This window comes from Propithecus coquereli, unplaced genomic scaffold (genome assembly GCF_000956105.1).
Source record: "Propithecus coquereli isolate 6110/MARCELLA unplaced genomic scaffold, Pcoq_1.0 Scaffold482, whole genome shotgun sequence".
In the NCBI taxonomy this organism is placed as follows: domain Eukaryota; kingdom Metazoa; phylum Chordata; class Mammalia; order Primates; family Indriidae; genus Propithecus; species Propithecus coquereli.
This window is the reverse complement of record NW_012150641.1, coordinates 1,936,720-1,956,869: the sequence shown is the minus strand read 5'-3', so window position 1 is coordinate 1,956,869 and position 20,150 is coordinate 1,936,720. Positions and strand designations below refer to the sequence as shown.

General features: G+C 51.6%; 3 protein-coding genes across 7 annotated transcripts; all 3 read left to right on the top strand.

Moving 5' to 3' along the window:
- The first annotated feature begins 373 nt into the window (after positions 1-373).
- On the top strand, positions 374-3,731 carry TNFSF13 (tumor necrosis factor (ligand) superfamily, member 13). 5 transcript variants are annotated; one of them, XM_012655735.1, is made up of 7 exons: positions 374-1,364; positions 1,692-1,770; positions 1,914-1,961; positions 2,121-2,239; positions 2,464-2,602; positions 2,838-2,931; positions 3,121-3,731. In XM_012655735.1, exons 1-7 carry the CDS (start codon positions 1,107-1,109, stop codon positions 3,125-3,127), a joined length of 744 nt encoding a protein of 247 aa, XP_012511189.1. In that variant the 5' UTR covers positions 374-1,106; the 3' UTR covers positions 3,128-3,731. The 5 variants fall into 5 exon arrangements, with proteins under 5 accessions (XP_012511189.1, XP_012511187.1, XP_012511192.1 ...); XM_012655733.1 differs by having other exon boundaries at positions 2,838-3,731; XM_012655738.1 differs by lacking the exon at positions 1,692-1,770 and having other exon boundaries at positions 1,919-1,961; positions 2,838-3,731.
- A 394-nt stretch (positions 3,732-4,125) lies between these two features.
- SENP3 (SUMO1/sentrin/SMT3 specific peptidase 3) lies at positions 4,126-12,846 on the top strand. Its single transcript, XM_012655627.1, has 11 exons — positions 4,126-4,406; positions 5,274-5,999; positions 6,813-7,052; positions 7,151-7,262; positions 7,634-7,781; positions 7,913-7,960; positions 8,710-8,787; positions 11,305-11,442; positions 11,625-11,708; positions 11,795-11,845; positions 12,318-12,846. Exons 2-11 carry the CDS (start codon positions 5,285-5,287, stop codon positions 12,426-12,428), a joined length of 1,725 nt encoding a protein of 574 aa, XP_012511081.1. The 5' UTR covers positions 4,126-4,406; positions 5,274-5,284; the 3' UTR covers positions 12,429-12,846.
- A 786-nt stretch (positions 12,847-13,632) lies between these two features.
- On the top strand, positions 13,633-19,941 carry EIF4A1 (eukaryotic translation initiation factor 4A1). The gene is made up of 11 exons (XM_012655625.1): positions 13,633-13,796; positions 15,199-15,247; positions 15,727-15,859; positions 16,312-16,451; positions 17,474-17,642; positions 17,997-18,106; positions 18,313-18,456; positions 18,535-18,672; positions 18,772-18,861; positions 19,120-19,199; positions 19,283-19,941. Exons 1-11 carry the CDS (start codon positions 13,774-13,776, stop codon positions 19,425-19,427), a joined length of 1,221 nt encoding a protein of 406 aa, XP_012511079.1. The 5' UTR covers positions 13,633-13,773; the 3' UTR covers positions 19,428-19,941.
- The last annotated feature ends 209 nt before the right edge of the window (positions 19,942-20,150 follow it).

Here is a 20,150-nt window from a genome sequence, read left to right as displayed (position 1 = left end):
CAGGGTAGCTGAGAGCCATGGGAATAGGGTCTGGGCATTGGGCAGTGGGGCACAGGACAGCTGCAATTCCAGGCTGCTGTTCAGGCTCGGGAGTGGGCCCTACATGACTGCAACCCCAGGTGTGAGCAGAGAGTATAAAGGCACACCGCCCAGGAGAAAAATCAATCCTGTGCCCAAGGTACAGCACAAGCGGCCTCATTTCCCTAAGAGGCGGACTTCCTCCTGTGGGGGAATCCCTGGCTGGGAGGGGCAGGGGCCCTTCCTCTTAGTGGCCTTGGGACATTCAGCAGGTGCTGGCACAGGCCCTGATTGGAAGGTGGGCGGGGGAAGCCCCGGAGGGGGCTCAAAGTCAGTAGGCTCACGGGAGCCTGGGCCCTGGGTGCCGGGAGGACCCCTACAGTGGCTGGGGGGCCTGGGGCTGCCTCTTTGTCTCTTCGTCCAGAGCCTTATGTAAGAGCTTTTCTCGGGAAACAGGAAGTCCTGCTTGCCAAGTTCAGCACAGGGAGTAGTGCAGGCCTTATTCCAACAAACCCGGCCCAGCCTTCACCCCAGAACTCAGCCAGCTTCTTGCTTCCGTGCCCCTGGTTCTCCCCACCGACCCCACCCCTCCTTCCCCACCTTCAGTCACCCCTAGCAAAATGCCCCAGAGCCCTCCCGTGCCTGAGCCAGAGGGCTCACCCTCACCCAAGCCCTGGACACTGCCCAGCCTGGCCCCCCATCCGGCTCCTGGCACCATGCCCCATAGCCAGCCAACCTTCCCTCCCCCAACTCTGGGGCTGCCCCAGGGTTCCTGCGCACTGGCCGCTCCTCCTGGGTGTCACGGGCAGCCCTGTCCTTCCTAGAGAGACTGGAACCTAATTCTCCTGAGGCTGGGGAGGGTAAAGGGGTTCAAGGCAACACTAGCCCCACAACGGAGTGCCAGGGGCACTGATAGTACCCCTAGCTTGCTTTCCTCCTCCCTCCTTTTTATTCTCAAGTTCCTTTTTATTTCTCCCTTGCGTAACACCCTTCTTCCCTTCTGCACCACTGCCCTCACCCCTACCCTCCCCGCCATCTCCTTGCCATCCCACTCTTGAGGCCACAGCTGTGGGTGGGGTCCCCAGCTCATGCCAGCCTCATCTCCTTTCTTGCTAGCCCCTAAAGGGCCCCCAGGCGACATGGGGGGCCCGGTCCGAGAGCCAGCACTCTCGGTTGCCCTCTGGTTGAGTTGGGGGGCGGCTCTGGGAGCTGTGGCTTGTGCCATAGCTCTGCTGACCCAACAAACAGAACTGCAAAGCCTAAGGAGAGAGGTGAGCCGGCTGCAGAGGAGCGGAGGGCCCTCCCAGAAGGGGGAAGGGTATCCCTGGCAGAGCCTCCGGGAGCAGGTAAGCAAGGGGAAAAAGGTGTCTGGGAGAGAAAGATGGGTGGCAGGGGGATCTCTGGGCTTCCTGGTCTGCAAAGTTTCAAGGGGGTGTAAGAGAGGGTCTCAGGTTTGGAAGTCAAGGGAGTGGCCATTCCAAGAAAGAAAACTGTTAAAGGTTAATGCTTCTTGTACCTAACAGATCCTGGAGGGCAGCCAGCACCCAGACTCAGGGTGCTGTGGAAAGGTGCATGAGAGATCTGAGGCGTTCACGGGGCGGGGAGAGCTGGGAAGGAAGGCTGTCTGGGATCCTTGCATCTTAGTCTAACCCTGACCCTCTTTCCATGAGCAGAGCCCTGATGCCCTGGAAGCCTGGGAGAATGAGGAGAGATCCCGGAGAAGGAGAGCTGTGCTCACCCAGAAACAGAAGAGTGAGGCCTCCAGGGTGCAGCAGGGGTGGGAAGTGATCAAGCAGCATGAGAACTATCAGCCCCAGCCAGGGTGAGGGTGGAGGCTGATGACAGGGCAACTGGGGTAGGTGGACGCTGCTGAGATTCCCTCCTTCTCTCCTCAGAGAAGCGCTCAGTTCTGCACCTTGTTCCTATTAACATCACCTCCAAGGGTAGGCACTATTTTCAATAATGGCTTTTTGGGAGGGGCAAGAACTAGGACTTTGGGGCCGGCACGTGGGCCCAAGAGTAATCGTATAGATGAAAAGGGGAGAGCCAATAAGCATCTGAGAGTGCAAAGAAATCCTAACCACCATACCCCTTGCCTCCAGAGGACTCTGACGTGACAGAGGTGATGTGGCAACCAGCTCTTAAGCGTGGGAGAGGCCTGGAGGCTCAAGGATACGTTGTCCGAGTCTGGGACACTGGAGTTTATCTGCTGTATAGCCAGGTAACCCCAGCCATAGGCTGAACCTCCTGTGGGGCCCCAGAGGCCGGCTCTTCGCTGTTTTCTCAGAGCCTGTATGTCCTGCTTCTGAGGGTTCCTGATCACTCTGTTCCCACCAAACTTAGAAGACTCTTCTTAGTTCCCTGGCTCCCTTGTCAGGGATCGAGGCCTCCCAGGATTGAGCCATGCCATCTGTTTCCTTCAACATCTCCTCCTTTCCCTGCCAGGTCCTGTTTCATGACGTGACTTTCACCATGGGTCAGGTGGTGTCTCGGGAAGGCCAGCGACAGCAGGAGACTCTATTCCGATGTATACGAAGTATGCCCTCCAACCCAGACCGGGCCTACAATAGCTGCTATAGCGCAGGTGAGAACCGTGCAGGCAGCAGATGGGGGACATTAGGAGAGCAGGACATCTCAGACCTGGGGGCAGCAGTGCTGTGACAGTGGGTTGGAAGCCTGCGTATAGATGCAGATCTGAGGAATGAAGCACAGAATCCCTGGGTTGTCCTTACGGGAGGCAGAGAAAAGGTGGAGCTGGAAAAGGCGGGGTATCTGGCTGGCTGTGCTTCACTGAGGATCTATTTTCTCCCTTTTCTCAGGTGTCTTCCATTTACACCAAGGGGACATTCTGAGTGTCACAATTCCCCGGGCAAGGGCGAAACTTAGCCTCTCTCCACATGGAACCTTCCTGGGGTTTGTGAAACTGTGATTGTGTTATAAAAGGTGGTTCTGAGCTTGGAAGACTGGGGTGGGTACATATTGTAGACAGCCACGAACTGACGAGACAAAGGATAGGGAGTGGGCAGGAACTGAGGCCTCTTCCTGGGTTTGACTTCATGACTCTCTGTTCCTCCCTTTTCCCTTTCTACTCCCACCCCCCAGACTTTGATTTCATGGATATCTTGCTTCTGTTCCCCTTCCTGCCCCAAATTCTTGTGTATGTGCTGGTGGCGTGGGGGCGTGAGGGGGGTGGCGGCTGCCAGGCATTGTCCAGGCCTGCCATGGGGTCACTGGAATGCATCCAGAACAGCACCACCATCTAGCGGCAGTTTGAGGGAATCATCCCGACTACTGGCAGAAGTCCACGAAGCCTCCCTCCGCTAGGGAAAACCTCTGGTTTCCCATGCCACACCTCTCTCCAGGTACCCTCTGCCTCTTTATCCCACTAGAAATCTCCTTCTCACTTCCCTTTCTCCATCTATGGGGCCCCAGTTTCCATCACTATCTCCAGAGGTTTGTCTATTATGTGCCAGTCTGCAAGGGGCTCCCGACGACGATGACGGTCCCTTTCGGGTCCCAAGGTTTGCCTTTCATGCTCTTCATTTCCCTGGCGTGTGCAGGTCACCTGAAGCCCCTCCGGGCTGGGACTGACCTCCAGGGACCCTTCGATGAATCGTACGCCCTGGTGTTGGTCTTTCCTCATTCCTCTGACCTCTTCTTTCTGCTCAAGCCCTGCTTAAAGTTAAATAAAAGATAATGAATGATACCCCGGCTCCATTCCCTCCACTGTTTCGCCTCAACGCCGTCCCTGTACTGGGATCTCCCTGCCCTCCCGGTTCTCATTTGGAGAGCCCCACCGTACCAAGGAACTGGGCGGGGGGGGCCCACCAGGCAAAGGCCCACGAGCGCGGAGACGATAGGGCTACGCCGCGGGGCGTGAGGAGACACGCAGGCGCACCAGGGCCCGGCCAGGTCAGCTGATATGCGCAGGCGCAGCCCTGCGTAGAGCTCAGGGCAGGACCGCCCCGTGGCGTCTACGTTCCTGGGTAGGCGAGACCGGGCGCGTGGTAGCCGCGCCGGCGCTCTTCGCCGGGTGTGACGTAGTAATCGTGCGCCACCACCGCCGGTGGGCCTGGGGCTCGCGGGAGGGGAAGGGAAGGAGAAGGAGGAGGAGGGGGAGGAGGAGGTGGCGGTGGCGGTGGCGGTGGTAGTGGTGGTGGTAGTGGAGGTGGAGGCTGAAGCAGAGCAAGCGGCGGCCGCGGCGGGGCGGCTCGGCGGCTCGGCGGCGCGGCACGCGGCCCAGAAGCGTTGGAATCCTGAATTGAGACGGTTGTGCCTGAAGACAGCAGGAGTGGCGGGGCCGCCGCCGTCGCCGGAGAGATGAGCCGGGAAGCTTGAGGCCGGAGACGCCCGCTCTCGGGCCCGTCCGCCCGGCTTCCCAGCTCCCGGTGAGGACCCCCCCACCCGTCCCCCTAGCCCTGCCGTGGCCTCTCCCATTCCTGGGCCTCGCTCCCACCTAACCGGGGCCAAGAGGCCCTCGTAGGGGCTTCTTAAGGCCCTTGTGCGCCGAGCCGTCCGAGCTTGTAGGACCACACCGGTGCTGGGACTCATTCTGGTTCCCGGGGATGAAGCAGGAGGGGGCTGGGCCGGCCTGGCTCGCGCAGCTCAATTCTGTCCTAGCGCCTTGATTTGGCTGCTTCAGCACCGATTCTGTTCTCTTTCAGTTTCCTTCAAAGTCCTTCCCCTTTTATCAAACTCAATGCCCTGAACCATAGCCCTGGCATCCTCATTCCCACCTGAGATGACCCTCAGCATGCCCACACCCCCCATTCATTCCAGGGTGGCAGAGAAGAACTGTCTTCCCACTTTAGCTCACAGTTTCCCTGTGAACGTTATGTTCTCCTCAGGTAGCACTGTACCATGTTAGGATTCCTGTGCTGAGCCATCTCCCTGAGCAAAGAAATCATTCTTATTAGGCTCTCAAAGGACAGCGCTGGTGGTGTTCAAATAAAGAAGTAGAGCCTGACAATACTACTGGGTTTGAGCTCGAGTTCTGAGAAATAAGATCCCTGAGGCCTGCTGCTTAGCCAGTTTCCCTTTCCTCTACCTGGGCAGGGGAGAGATGATGGCACAGACTCTAAAGGGCCCTTTGTGGACCATGTTAAGTGGGAAAATCTGAAGTTAGGAGTTTCATGTTTTTTTCTCTTTTCGTAGTTTAGTCTATATCTGAATCCAGAGGGGCCATGCTAAGGAGGAGATGCAGGATCTAGGGGACAGGATGTTTGGATTCTGATACTCTAACCTTTGTTTTATAGGGTACTGGAAGATGAAAGAGACTATACAAGGGACCGGGTCTTGGGGCCCTGAGCCTCCGGGACCTGGCATAGCCCCAGCTTACTCAAGCCCCAGGCGGGAGCGTCTTCGTTGGCCCCCACCCCCGAAACCCCGACTCAAGTCAGGTGGAGGCTTTGGGCCAGATCCTGGGTCAGGGACCACAGTGCCAGCCAGACGCCTCCCTGTCCCTCGACCCTCTTTTGATGCCTCAGCTAGTGAAGAGGAGGAAGAAGAGGAAGAGGAGGAGGATGAAGATGAGGAGGAGGAAGTGGCAGCTTGGAGGCTGCCCCCCAGATGGGGTCAGTTGGGAACTTCCCAGAGGCCTCGCCCTCCCCGCCCCACTCATCGAAAAACCTGCTCACAGCGCCGCCGCCGAGCTATGAGAGCCTTCCGGATGCTGCTGTACTCAAAAAGCACCTCGCTGACATTCCACTGGAAGCTTTGGGGGCGCCACCGGGGCCGGCGGCGGAGCCTTGCACACCCCAAGAACCATCTTTCACCCCAGGAAGGGGGTGCCACGCCACAGGTGCCATCACCCTGCTGTCGTTTTGACTCCCCCCGGGGACCACCTCCACCCCGGCTGGGTCTGCTAGGTGCTCTCATGGCTGAGGATGGAGTTAGAGGGTCTCCACCAGTGCTCTCTGGGCCCCCCATGGAGGAAGATGGACTAAGGTGGACTCCAAAATCTCCTCTGGACCCTGACTCGGGTAAGGTGGGAAAGGGGTGGGGCAGTGTGGGGGGGTAGGGATGGCTAAGAGCCTGGATCACCAGGAGCCTCTTGCTGTGGTGAGAACTGGGCCTAAGGAAAGTAGGATGGCAGAGTGAGGGGTCCAGAGCAGCTGCAAAATGTCTTCATTAAGCCCCACTCTGAGCAGAAAGTAAGCCTGGGAGACAATCAGGGCTGGAAACAGAATCCCTAAGTAGGTGTCTTCTGGTCTTGAGCACAGATGAGAAAAGGAGCTGTGGTTTAGAAAAATTAGACAGTCTTGTCGACTTGAAATCCCTCTTTGGCCTCTCAGGATAAGAGCCCCTGTGTGAACATCTCCAGAAGGTGCCATTCTCATAGTGATGGCATGGGACCTCTCCCAGTATTGGAGTACATCATCTGTATGGTTGTGTGTGACATTCTCGCTCAGAGAACTCCAGCCAAATGATTTCAGTCTTTCTATATGTTTATTAAACATTCAAATATTTGCTGAGCCTATATATTATGCCAGGTACCGTGCTAGGTGTTTGGTATTTAGTGGTGACAAATATCCCTGAAATTTACATCTCTGAATGCTAATCTTTTCTTTCTTTCCTCCTATCTATGAGTAGGAACTCTTTCTCCCTGTCCCTCTAGAATCTCTTGGACATCCTTACCTTATGCTTTGTGGTCTCCATTTCTTATGTTGGTAGATTCTGCTTCAGTTTATCCTTCTTGTGGTCTTACCATTTGTGTCCATCGTTAATTGTATATGTCTCATTGTCCTTTCACCTGGCCAATTTCTCATCCCCATTCTATTTCCCCTGCCCTGTAGGCCTCCTCTCGTGTACTCTACCCAATGGCTTTGGGGGACCATCTGGGCCAGAAGGGGAGCGCAGCCTGGCACCCCCTGATGCCAGTATCCTCATAAGCAATGTATGCAGCATCGGGGACCATGTGGCCCAGGAGCTTTTTCAAGGCTCAGATTTGGGCACTGTGGAAGAGGCAGAGCGGCCTGGGGAGAAAGCTGGCCAGCATAGCCCCCTGCGAGAGGAGCATGTGACCTGCGTACAGAGTAAGGAGCCCTAGAGGACCTAGCCTCTTTTCTCTTGGCTGACTCCTAGAACAGAGTCTGGAGGCCTCACCCCCCTCCTTTTTCTCTCCACCATTCAGGCATCTTAGATGAATTCCTTCAAACTTATGGCAGCCTCATCCCCCTCAGCACTGATGAGGTAGTAGAGAAATTGGAGGACATTTTCCAGCAGGAGTTCTCTACACCTTCTAGGTGAGGCTTAAAAGACCAGTGCCCTTCAAAGGAGGTCTGAGACCTGGGGGATGGGGAGAGAATGCTGCTGCCTTTTCTCCCATAGGGATGTATTTGGGGAGATGAAGGAAGGTAGAGCTGAAGGGGAGGAATCTGTAGGCAAGGTGCCAAGTCCCTGTAAGCTGACTGGGAGGGTCTTTACCTGGCACCCTGAATACTATGTATACCTGAGTATTCTAGGGAGTGGGCCTTCAGCAGATCCTCAAGGGGACCCATGACCAAAAAAAAGAAACAACTGGGTCAGTTAAGATTTTTATTCTAGGAAGTAGTAGGTATTTCTGTGTGCCCCAGCTGCATCGTCTCTTGTGTGACTCCACCCTTGGCCTACTCAGGAAGGGCCTGGTGCTGCAGCTGATCCAGTCATACCAGCGGATGCCAGGCAATGCCATGGTGAGGGGCTTTCGAGTGGCCTATAAGCGGCATGTGCTGACCATGGATGACTTGGGGACCTTGTATGGACAGAACTGGCTTAATGACCAGGTGAGAATCGGGTAGAGAAACGTGCCTGAGAGGTGATTCAGGGTGCAGGGTGTCTGGGGGCCCTCTGCATGGGGGAGCCCTGTACCCATGCTGCACCCTCCATGGCAAGTTGCCTCCCATCTTTCACCCAGGTGATGAACATGTATGGAGACCTGGTTATGGACACGGTGCCTGAAAAGGTAGGCCCAACCAGATATTTCAGTTTCCAAAAGAACTTCTGCAGTTCTACGCAGCTTTTTCAGTCTGTTTTATCTCTACCATTTTACATAAAGAAGGTCTCTGTTTCTGGGGCAGAGGTGGTAGATGATAATCTCGTAATTTCCAATCTGTAATCTTGGCACTGAATTTATCAATTCTTTTCCTTTCGCCAATTTTTAGTGTTTTTCCCTATGGCTAACCTCAAGAATTAGGATGGGAACCTATCTTAAGATAAGGTTAGGGGCCAGGTGTGCTGGTTCACGCCTATAATCCCAACACTTTGGGAGGCCAAGGCAGGAGAATTGCTTGAGCCAAGGAGTTCAAGACTAGCCTGGGCAACATAGTGAGACTCCGTCTCTATAAAAATAGAAAATACAAAAAATTAGCCGTGCGTGGTGATGCATGCCTGTAGTCGCAGCTTCTCGGGAGGCTGAGGCCAGAGGATCACTTGAACTCAGGATTTCGAAGTTACAGTAAACGATTATAGGATTGTGCCACTATACTCCACCCTGGGTGACAGAGTGAGACTCTGTCTTTTTAAAAAAAAAAAAAAAAAAAAAAAAAGATAAGTTTAAAAACAATTTATTTTCTGTCAGTGAATTTGCGTGGGGGTTGTTGAAACCAGTCCTTAGAGCTATGTGAAATGGAGTAGACTGGCAGAAGGGGGAGACTTCGTGGGAGGGTCTGTGGACTTTTAATTCCATCCCGCTCTTTTGTGTCATTGGCACAGGTCCATTTCTTCAACAGTTTCTTCTATGATAAACTCCGTACCAAGGGTTATGATGGAGTGAAAAGGTGGACCAAAAACGTGAGTTATGAATTCACATCTACTTAAGTAACACCTTACCTCTAAAGTTTTGTTTTCTATGAGCCCTTTCCCTGATCCTATTCATTCAGTCCTTCAAAGATTAAATGTCTGCTGTGTGTTAGGCACTGTTCTGGACACTAAGGATAGAATATTAAATAAGGAAAACTTTTTGCCCTCATGGAGTGAGAATAAACCAGTTAAATTTCAGCTTGTGTTAAGTGCTATGAGCAGATCAAAACAGTAATGTGATAGCATGGGAGGTGGGTGCTTTAAATTGGGTGTCTAGGAACACCTCTCATAGCTGAGACTTGAATGATGAGGAGCCAGTCATGTACAGATCTGGGGCAAGAGTGTTCTAGACAAAGGGAACAGCAAGTACATGAAACCCAAAGTGGAAAAGAACATGGTTAAGGAACAGAGGGCCCATGTGGTTGGAACAGAGTGAGCAAAGGAAGACTGATAGAAATTTGATCAGAGAGTACATCATGTAAGGCATGGTGGGGTAGGCTGAGGAGGGTAGATTTTATTCTGTGTGTACTGAGAAGCCCTTGAAGAGTTTTAAGCAGGCTGAGAAGTGCCTCCAGTTTTAAACTTCTGTTTTGCTGATAGATTGAAAGGGGGTAAAGATCGGAAGCAGGAGAGGAGCACAGTAGTCAGATGAGAAATTTGGAGTGGAGTGCTAAAGGAAGAGAGAGGCAGAAGTTTTATGATAAGTTTTACAGGTTGAACCAGTATGACTTTGTGTGACAGGTTGTGTGATTTGTGAAATACATATTTTGTCTCTGTCCTGTCTCCTGGCATGCAACTCCTAAAATCCTTGGGATCTCCAAAGGTGTCCTTTTGTATGCTAATGATTGATTGATGGCTAACCCCTCTAGGTAGCTTCAGGATGGGGGCTGTCACTGGAAAGACCAAGCCATGATTAGAGGGTTGGAACTTTCAGCCCCAGCCTCTGGGGAGGGGAAAGGAGCTGAAGATTAAGCCAATCACCAACGGCCAATGATTTAATCAGTCATGCCCAGTACTGAAACTTCCATAAAACCCCGAAAGGACGGGGTTCAGAGAGCTTCTGGATAGCTGAATGTATGGAGGTTACAGAGAGGGCATGGAAACCCCGCACCCCTTCCCACATGCCTTGCCCTGTGCATCTTTTTGTCTGTACCCATGGTAGTATCCTCTATAATAAACCAGTAAATGTAAGTAAATGTTTCCCTGAGTTATGTGAGCTACTCTAGCAAATTAATCAAACTCAGGGAAGTAGTTATAGGAACCCAGATTACCTGGGCAGAATCACAGGTAAAACAGCCTGGGGCTTACGGTTGGCATCAGAATTCGTGGGCAGTCCTGTGAGACTGAGTCCTCAGTCTATGGGATCTGATGCTACTTCCAGGTAGACAGTGTCAGAATTGAATTGGAGGACACCCAGCTGGTGTCAGCTGCAGAATTGATTGGGTATTGGTGAGGAGAAATCTCTACTCACTTCTTGGTGACCAGAGGTCACAGAAGTATTTTGTGTTGTGAAAATACAGTGGGAGAAATTTGGTTTTTTCCTCTACAGATTGGATGTGGGAAATGGAAAAAAAAAAATAGGAGTAAGGATGTGCTGCCTAGATTTTTGGCCTAGGTAACTGGGCAAAAGTGGGAGAGAGGAACAGTTTGGGTGAGGAAAATCAACAGTTCTTTTTCTCCTCTGGTTTCTTTGCCCTTCAATTCAAAAGCAAGGAAACTTCCACAATGAGGTAGGACCATTCGCTCTAGCATCTCCTTATTTTTGTCTCCAAGTTCAAGAGCTTACACCCTCAGGGAACTGGCAGGCCCTCTTCTCCCAGTAGAGGCAAGAGTGACATACAGTGAAAAGGTCTTGGCCTTCTGTATACCTGAGTTCGAATCCCATGTCTGCCATTTCTTACTTCCGTGGCCTTGAGCAAGTTACCACTTTCCAACTAGCAGTTTCCTCATCACTTAGGTTGAATGTGAGAACTTCCTGGTATGATTGTTGTGAGCATTAACTGATTGAGCATTTATTTCATGCCGTGCATTGTTCTAAGTGTATTAAGGATATTCAGTAGTTTAATCCTCACAACAAATGGATGAGGTAGGTAGTATTATTTTCACCATCTTACAGATAAGGAAACTGAGGTATAGGTTATTAAGTAGCTTGCCTATGGTTGTAAGCCAGTAAATGGAGGAGCTGGATGTGAAACCTGGTGGTCTGGTTCCAGAATACTGAGCCTGGGTTCTTAGCTACTAAGCATTTCTTCCTTCAATGTGTAAAAGTGCCTGGCCCATCATGGGCTCTCAGTGTTTGTTCTGACACCACCTCTTTTGTCCTACCTTCCTTCCTTACCCTGGAGAATCTAAACATTCAAATGCTGAGCCTTGCCTACAATCTAGGGCCTGGGTCTTCTTTTCTCCCACTTGGCTCCCTTCCCTGCCCCTGTGTTCCTCTTTAGAACCCTCATAGCAATAGGCAGGACTCCTGTGTGTTGTACCTGACCTCTAGCACTGTCTCCTTAGGTGGACATCTTCAATAAAGAACTACTGCTAATCCCCATCCACCTGGAGGTGCACTGGTCTCTCATCTCTGTTGATGTGAGGCGACGCACCATCACCTATTTTGACTCGCAGCGCACCCTAAACCGCCGCTGCCCTAAGGTTTGAGGGGGTAGTGGGGAGATAGGCAAAATGTGCAGATGCCAGTGGCAAGGCATTCCAGGGAAAAGGGTGGGCTTTGGACCTTTGAGGAGCAACCTGGGCATTGTGTCTGCCACCACTGTGCCCTGGGTTCGGTTGGGAAACTTAAGGCATCACTTTTTCTTTTTTGCCCATCCATGTAGCATATTGCCAAGTATCTACAGGCAGAGGCTGTGAAGAAAGACCGACTGGATTTCCACCAGGGCTGGAAAGGTTACTTCAAAATGGTGAGTGTCCAGAGGGAGGGGTATAAATTGAAGTCATTTTCCTGGAAGTCTCTAGGTGAAGGGCCTATGTTCTTTCTCTTCTCTAGAATGTGGCCAGGCAGAATAATGACAGCGACTGTGGTGCCTTTGTGTTGCAGGTAAGCACATGATGAGGCCTCCTCCTCCTCCAGCTCTGGAGAAAGTTGGGTTAAAGGGTTGGGAGGCTGTTCTGCATCCCTCACTTGGCTCACACCTAGTTGTGGAGCAGGGAGTAACCTGTGTTAGAACACAGAAACCCTGATTTCACTGGTCTTCTGGGTTTCTCCATCTCACGTTGGGACTGGGTTTCCAATCCTTGGTCTCTGGCACTGATATGGCTGCCTCCTAACACTCAACTCGATGTATTTTCTCCCTCTAAAACTCTAGGTCTATCATATACCAAGTAAGAATGCTAGCTTTAGAGTCAGGCTGTTTTTGAACCCCAGACTATGGGACCCTGGCTCCCTTTGTATGTGAAATGGGTATATTCTCTGAAAGATTAAGTGAGATATATCTCTTATGTAATGTCCTGACCTTGAGGTGGGGGATGCTCAGTAGGTGGTTCTCATGGCCTGCCTTGTTAACACCCAGTACTGCAAGCACCTGGCCCTGTCTCAGCCATTCAGCTTCACCCAGCAGGACATGCCCAAACTTCGTCGGCAGATCTACAAGGAGCTGTGTCACTGCAAACTCACTGTGTGAGCCTCGTATCCCAGACCCCAAGCCCATTAATGGGCAGGGGGACATGTTCGACCCTTCCTGAGAAACTCCAGTTCCTTTTCTCTCTTGTCTCTCCCTACCCAAGTCCGTTTGGTTTTTCATATTTAAATGTTTTGATTTCTGTATTTTTTTTTCTTTGAGAGAATACTTGTTGATTTCTGATGGGCAGGGGGTGGTTACAGTAAAGCCCCTTTCTCCCTTCTGTCTTGCAGGGGAGTGTGGCCTTGTGGCCTGGGTGGGGCAATTATCCCCCTTCCATTTGCCGGGGGCAGGAAATCAGTGCTGGGGGTGGTGGGCGGGCAACGGGATAACTGCCTGCCAGATCTTCAAACATTTTTTTATATATATATATATAAATGCCACGGTCCTGCTCTGGTCAATAAAGGATCCTTTGGAGATACATAAATGGTGGTCTTCCTTAAGGGTCCTCAAACTAGTGGATATGCTTATCTCAGGCCTTCTTCCAGCCAGTGCTGTTAGCTGACCTGTTCTGGGTCTTGAGACTTCAGGGGCCAGCTCTCCATCCCTGGCTCAGCAATGGCAACACCATGTCTTTATCACACAAACAAATGCCCCAGCCAGGGGAGCAGAGGGCAGGAAGAGGGAGAGTAGGTAAGCCTCAAAATTAAGAGACCTTGAGAGGGAAGCTGGGGAACTGGACACTGAAGGGACTGGGGAGGGGGCCAGCTAGGATTCATGACAGCTATCCCAAATGTTCTTAGGCCCAAAAGTCGTTTTTTCCACTCCTCCCTCCAGCCATGGGAATCCTCCCAGTCCTTAGGATATGGCTCTTGATTCCTTCATCCGTGGCACATTTAGAACACATCCAGGCAATGCCCCATCTCTTTCTGCGGAAGGGGAGAACGTTAAATTTGGGTCCCGTGGAGACTTAGGACAGAAGTAAAGGGAAATGGTAGTCCCAGAAGCCCGGAAATCCCTGGAGGCTGAGGCCTCGCCCCCCCCCCCCCTCGTGATAGGGCCTACTAAGCCACATGACTAAGGCACTATCTCCTCTGCACGTGTAAAGGTGCAGGGCCCCAAGATGGCTGCCAGGCCTCGAGGCCTGACTCCTGTATGTCACTTCCGTACCGGCGAGAAAGGCGGGCCCTCTAGCCAATCAGGCTGCGGGGCGGGTCTTCACCTTGATAGGCGCTCAAGTTATCCAATGGTGGCCTCGTGCCTGAGCGCCTACGAACTAACGTCATGCAGAGTTGCTGAGCGCTGGCAGGCGGGGCCGAGGCGGGCAAGCCAATGCGATGGCTGGGGCGGGGTCGGGTGCTCTATAAGTTGTCGATAGGCGGGCACTCCGCCCTAGTTTCTAAGGATCATGTCTGCGAGTCAGGATTCCCGGTAAGAAAGGCATTTGGAGGAGGTTGTGCCTACTTACCCTGCCGCTCCCTTCCGAGGGGCCTGTCGGGGGGATCTGAGTGGCCCACCAGGGTTGCGGGGGAAACCAAGCCGGGGGGAACCGTCCTGGGAGAGTGTGGGGGAAGGTCCATGGCCAATGCTGCCACCAGGGCCGAGGCGGAGGGCGAGGACAGCCCGGCTAGGGGCGAGTGTGCGAGGTTCGTTACGAGGCCTCGGCCTAAGGCGGTGCCGGTGCGAGAAGTCCCGGCGCTGAGTGGTGAGACGAAGTCGCTACTTAGTGTGGGAAAGAAAGGCAGAGGCGGCCGCAACTAGGTGGCCCAGAGCCGGCAGGCAGGTCCGGTTGCCTCGCTCTGCCGGGGGGAGGGCTCGCGCTGGGGACTCCGAAGGATTCTGACGGTACCACTCGGGAGAGGCGGGGTGGCTGGGTGTTCAGATCCAGTCGCTTCGTCGCGGTTGAAATATGGGTCGGGGGAAAAGAAACCGGCCGTTCAGTGTGCTGGTTTTCTTGACGGCCAGGACTGAGCCTAACCCCGAGGAGCGGCCGCGTGAGGCACCAGGAGCCCACCCGGCGCCGGGCGGGCAGGTCCATTTTGCCGCACAAGCCGGGCAATTGGCAAACTGCGGATGGGCAGGTCCACTTTGCTTCGGGGGTGAGCGGCCAGAGGTATGGGAGGGCGACGCCATTTCGCGACGGGGGCGGGCGGGATGTGGATTGTTCCATGGATGTGGGGGGGGGCACGCCGCCGGGTGGTCGAGGGAGCGAGCACATGGCCGTCTGAGGTGTTCCCCTCCCCCAGTCCGCTTCGCTTCTAAGTGTTGTGCAATGTACCCCTTTGCTAGCTCGGCTGGGGCTCATTGTGCGCGAGGCCGCCACCGCCCGCGGCCTCCCACATCCGGGCACCGTGAGGGGGGAGATCGGCTGGAGGGGTGGGGGAGGGCACGGTGGGATGACGTGGGGGGAAGGGGATGTCCTACCCTCGGATCTGGGAGGTGAAGGGCGGGACTTCCTGCGCTCTGGTGCTGCGATGGGAGGTGCACGCGCTTGGGTTTTAAGCGGCCAGGCCCAGGACACGTGGGCCCGGTAGCAGGCACCACATCCGGGAGCTGAGCGTGGCGGCAAGCCCTCCAGCCTTTGGGTCTTCAGGGAGGGTTACCCTATCATTTCCAGGGTGACCTGGCCTGAGCTGCTGCTAGGATGGGGCAAAGACTTGGTTCAGTTTTAAAGCAACTTACCTGACTGTGTTTTGAGAACTGGTGAGAGTAGAATCTGGGCGTGAAGGTTGATGGCATCATGCAGGGCCAGTTGCTGACAGAAAGAGCCCGGTTGTCAGGATGTAAGTGCTTCAGTTGGGCAGGAGACAAAACTCGTGCTTTAAACCAACAGATCCAGAGACAATGGCCCTGATGGGATGGAGCCTGAAGGCGTCATCGAGGTGAGACTGAGCCCCTACCACCACTGCCCTTGATCTCTCAAGAAATGCAGTGCTACTGTGACCCCAGGTTTTTGGAGTTGTTCCATGATTTAAGTATAAGTTAAAGCAGAACAGAAGGTTTGTCTTAAATGCACACTAACTGGCATTAGTAAAGCCCCCTTCCATGAGCATCTAACCTACTTTACAGTGGTTTGTTGGAAATCTTATTTATGTTCCTGAGGATGTGTGTAAAACATAACATTCAAATTGAGTCCTGTCCTCCTTTCCTATAATCCCCAGCCTCATATTAGTGTGAAGTTAAGGAGAGTGGCCCCTTAGAGTGACTTCTCAGACTGTCTGTAAGCAGCTGGCTTCCCTAAAGGGAGGGGGGCTTTTGGGTGCTGAAGCTTTGGTGTAGGCACCAGATCCTACTTGCTACAGTGCTAGAGCCCAGCCCACCTCTTAGATCACTCAGGGTTTAATTTCCTTACATCCTACAGAGTAACTGGAATGAGATTGTTGACAGCTTTGATGACATGAACCTCTCGGAATCCCTCCTCCGTGGTATCTACGCCTATGGTTTTGAGAAGCCTTCTGCCATCCAGCAGCGAGCCATTCTTCCTTGTATCAAGGGTGAGACCTTTCAGCCCCAGAAGAGATTCTGGACTGTCCCAGCCCTGGGTAGAGTGGCATCTGGTTGGTGGTGCCCATCTCATATCATCCAGGGACAAAGCAACCCCTTGTTTATCCGAACTTGGCTTTTGGTCTGTGCCTATGCCTGGTTCATGCCTTGGTCACATGAATTGCTAGTTTTCCTTTAATAAGTAGTATTGTAGCCAGCTTGCGCTTGGTTTTATAGCTTTATTTCTGTCTCAACTTGGTATAATACTAAATGAATTAATAATATGTTTTTATTTCCTGATTTGTTTTCATTGTGTAACTATGGTGATTGGTGAAGTAAAGTTTCTGAAGCATGCTAAATCTGTAATGTTGGTTTCTTATGGATATCACTAAGGCTTGAATGTCCCATGAGCCCACAGTATATACACTGTACCACATTTAACTTATTCTATTTTTCTGTTTAGGTTATGATGTGATCGCTCAAGCCCAATCTGGGACTGGGAAAACAGCCACATTTGCTATATCGATTCTGCAGCAGATCGAGTTGGATCTCAAGGCCACCCAGGCCTTGGTCCTAGCACCCACTCGAGAATTGGCTCAGCAGGTAAGAATGTGGCTTTTCCCTCCTGAAGGGATGATAAGCACAACTAAAAGGGAAGTCAACTCCTCCCACTTTAGAGGAAGAAGAGATAGGTGCTCCTTACTAAGGGAAATGAGTTAATGACTTCTAGCTCTCTCAAGACTTGTTGGGTTAATTATAAGCCATTTCTTACCCAAACATAGCCACCACTTCTCCACCCATTTCCTGCATCAAATGGGAAGGCTATTGGGTGGAGCCTGGCCGGCTAGGCAAGTTTGGTGGCTGCTTTATGTACAAACCCCCTGGCAATGGGCAAAGAGACACCTCATTGGTGGTGTTGCTCTTATATCAGTCAGGGGCAGAGCAGACTGACAGTCCTTTGTTCATCCTAGCTTGATGCCTGGGTTGGTGGCCAGAGCTGTTTCATGCCTGGGGCACATAAAATTCTAATGCTGGATTCCCATTTTCTTTCTGAGTCTTAGAGGGGAAAGAATCACAAACACTAGTTTCATAAATACTTACTGAGGCTCAGGTAATATTTTTAAATGTTTGGCAGATGTAGTGATTTTTCTGGACATAGGTAACGTAGTAAGCAAGAAGTTACATCATAACCAAAGCATGCTTTTTTAAGTGTGGACATTGCTACCTAGCTTGGGTTCTGTGGCAGGGGTGCAATAGGACGTGCGTATGTGTCATCCAGTTCATAAAACTGGTTTCTGTGAAATGAAATAAACAGATCACAACCGGCTTTCAATAAAGTTAAGGATTCTGTCTAGAATGGGAAACTATTAAAATTATTTCAGGGAGGCATTGTGAATCAGTGTACACTGAGAAACCAGACTGGGTTTGAGTCCTGTCTTTGCTGTTTATTGGCAGAATGATCATAAGTGAGTTATTTAATCTCTGCCTGTTTTTCACCTGGAGAGTAAGTTTAATAATAGTGCATATCTCAAAGTAGTTGAAAATAACAAATATATAGGAAGCTTTAAAAATGAGGCCTGGACAGTTCTAGCCAATATGTGAACCCCTGTCTTCTCTGGGCTCAGATACAGAAGGTGGTCATGGCATTAGGAGACTACATGGGTGCTTCCTGTCATGCCTGTATTGGGGGCACCAATGTGCGTGCTGAGGTGCAGAAACTGCAAATGGAAGCTCCCCATATCATCGTGGGTACCCCTGGCCGAGTGTTTGACATGCTTAACCGGAGATACCTGTGTAAGTAACTTAATTTTCCAGCCCTCTGGGTCACTTCCCTCTCATGCATGCTTTCCTAGTCTTGTAGCTTAAGCCAATGCCATTCCCAAGGATGCTAGTTTCCCCTTCACTGAGAGTTGCTCTGTGATGAACCCCATGCGTGTCATCTGAGTCTGGCTTCCCTGTCGTCTCAGCCCAGGTAGTGTTCTACTTCCCAGGGCTGTTGTCTGGCCTGGCAGGGAGGTCCTGGGCAAAGGATCAGTCTCTGTATTCTGAGAGCAGACCACCTGTCCCCTCTATATTCTTTATCAAGAAAGAATATGTTTCACATTTCCCTTATTACTATATATGTTGGTGGTTTTTTTTCTAATCTAGCTCCCAAATACATCAAGATGTTTGTACTGGATGAAGCCGATGAAATGTTAAGCCGTGGATTCAAGGACCAGATCTATGACATATTCCAAAAGCTCAACAGCAACACCCAGGTGAGAAAGACAGCTTTTTTTTTTGTATAGCAGTGGTTCTAGATGATGGTGTAGTTGGGGCAAAGAACAGTATCAAGTACCAGAGGAACCATACAGAATTCTAGATCTTCACCCTCACTTTAAACCTTATTCTGCTTCTACTTCGGTTTTAGGTATACAAGGGAAGGGGGGCAGGCACCCATAAAGCTGACTGTTTTTTCCATTAGGTGGTTTTGTTGTCAGCTACAATGCCTTCTGATGTGCTCGAGGTGACCAAGAAGTTCATGAGGGACCCCATCCGGATTCTTGTCAAGAAGGAAGAGTTGACCCTGGAGGGTATCCGCCAATTCTACATCAATGTGGAACGAGAGGTGGGGCCCAGTGCAGGAGGCGGGCCTGGCAGTAAGTTGTTGGGTATAGCCCCTGACTGATCCCCCCCCCACCTCCAGGAGTGGAAGCTGGACACGCTGTGTGACTTGTATGAAACCCTGACCATCACCCAGGCAGTCATCTTCATCAACACCCGAAGGAAGGTCGATTGGCTCACTGAGAAGATGCATGCCCGAGATTTCACTGTTTCTGCCATGGTGAATTTTCTCCCTTGTTACCGGCTCACTGTCAGTCAGAGGCCTGTCTAAAGCCAGTTTCGCTGATGCTCATTTCCCTACCTGGTACATCTTTTCTAGCATGGAGATATGGACCAAAAAGAACGAGATGTGATCATGAGGGAGTTCCGTTCTGGCTCTAGCCGAGTATTGATTACCACTGACCTGCTGGTGAGTAGAGGGGAATTTAGAGCAAACAGGAAAGGAAGAAGGGAGAATCCAAGGTGATTCCCTCTCCAAGGGGCCAGCTAGTGCCTCTCTCAGGAAAGTAGCAACTTGGAATAAAATCAGGCATGCCTAAGGTCTTCGGGGGACAGAGGATACTTGTTTCCTTTGCCTTTCCTTGGCCGCCTACATGTATACCCTAAGTCCCCTTGGGGTAGATTTTGTCTTATTCACATGCTGATGTCGTTGTCATTCTTGCCATAGGCCAGAGGCATTGACGTGCAGCAGGTTTCATTAGTCATCAACTATGACCTTCCTACCAACAGGGAAAACTATATTCACAGGTAAGCATAGATCTGGAACACATGCCCAACCTCTGGCTGAAGCTCTTGGTGTTCCTTATCCTCATCCTTATCCTGTTTTTCAGAATTGGTCGTGGTGGACGGTTTGGCCGTAAGGGTGTGGCTATTAACATGGTGACAGAAGAAGACAAGAGGACTCTTCGAGACATCGAGACCTTCTACAACACCTCCATTGAGGAGATGCCCCTCAATGTTGCTGACCTCATCTGAGAGGGGCTGTCCTGCTACCTAGCCCCAGCTAGGGTTCAATCTTGGGGGGCTGAGGAGCAGCAGGAGGGGGGAGGGAAGGGAGCCAAGGGATGGACATCTTGTCATTTTTTTTTTTTCTTTGAATAAATGTCACTTTTTGAGGCAAAAGAAGGAACCGTGAACATTTTAGACACCCTTTTCTTTGGGGTAGGCTCTTGCCCCAGGCGCCGTCTCTGCTCCCAAAAAACACTAATCCGTTTCCCTAACCTAGTCACCTCCAGATCCCAGAGGCTCTCCCTGCCCCAGCCAAATTCCTTTGAAAATGATTCAAGGGGCTATATGTCACCCAACCTCATTTGCTGGACCAAATCTGGAGGCAGAACCCCTGAAACCCCCAAGTGAGGTCCAGGGGATTGTCCCCAGGTGGGGGGAGCAGGGGAGAGAAAATGGTAGCCATTTTTACATTGTTTTGTATAGTATTTATTGATTCAGGAAACAAACACAAAATTCTGAATAAAATGACTTGGAAACTGCCTGTTTGGGCTTCTCATTTCTTAACCTCCCCTTCCCTCTCCCACCTGCTTACTGGGTACATGTCAGCTCCCCCTTCACCAGCTAATAACTTGGCTGTGTTGCTTCCTTCTGAATACCGTTGAAGTTATAGACGATCCCTCTCCTCTGTTCCCCCAGGACCTGCAGCCCTGAGAAGTAAAGTGAACAGGCAGGAGAGTGACCCCATGGAGG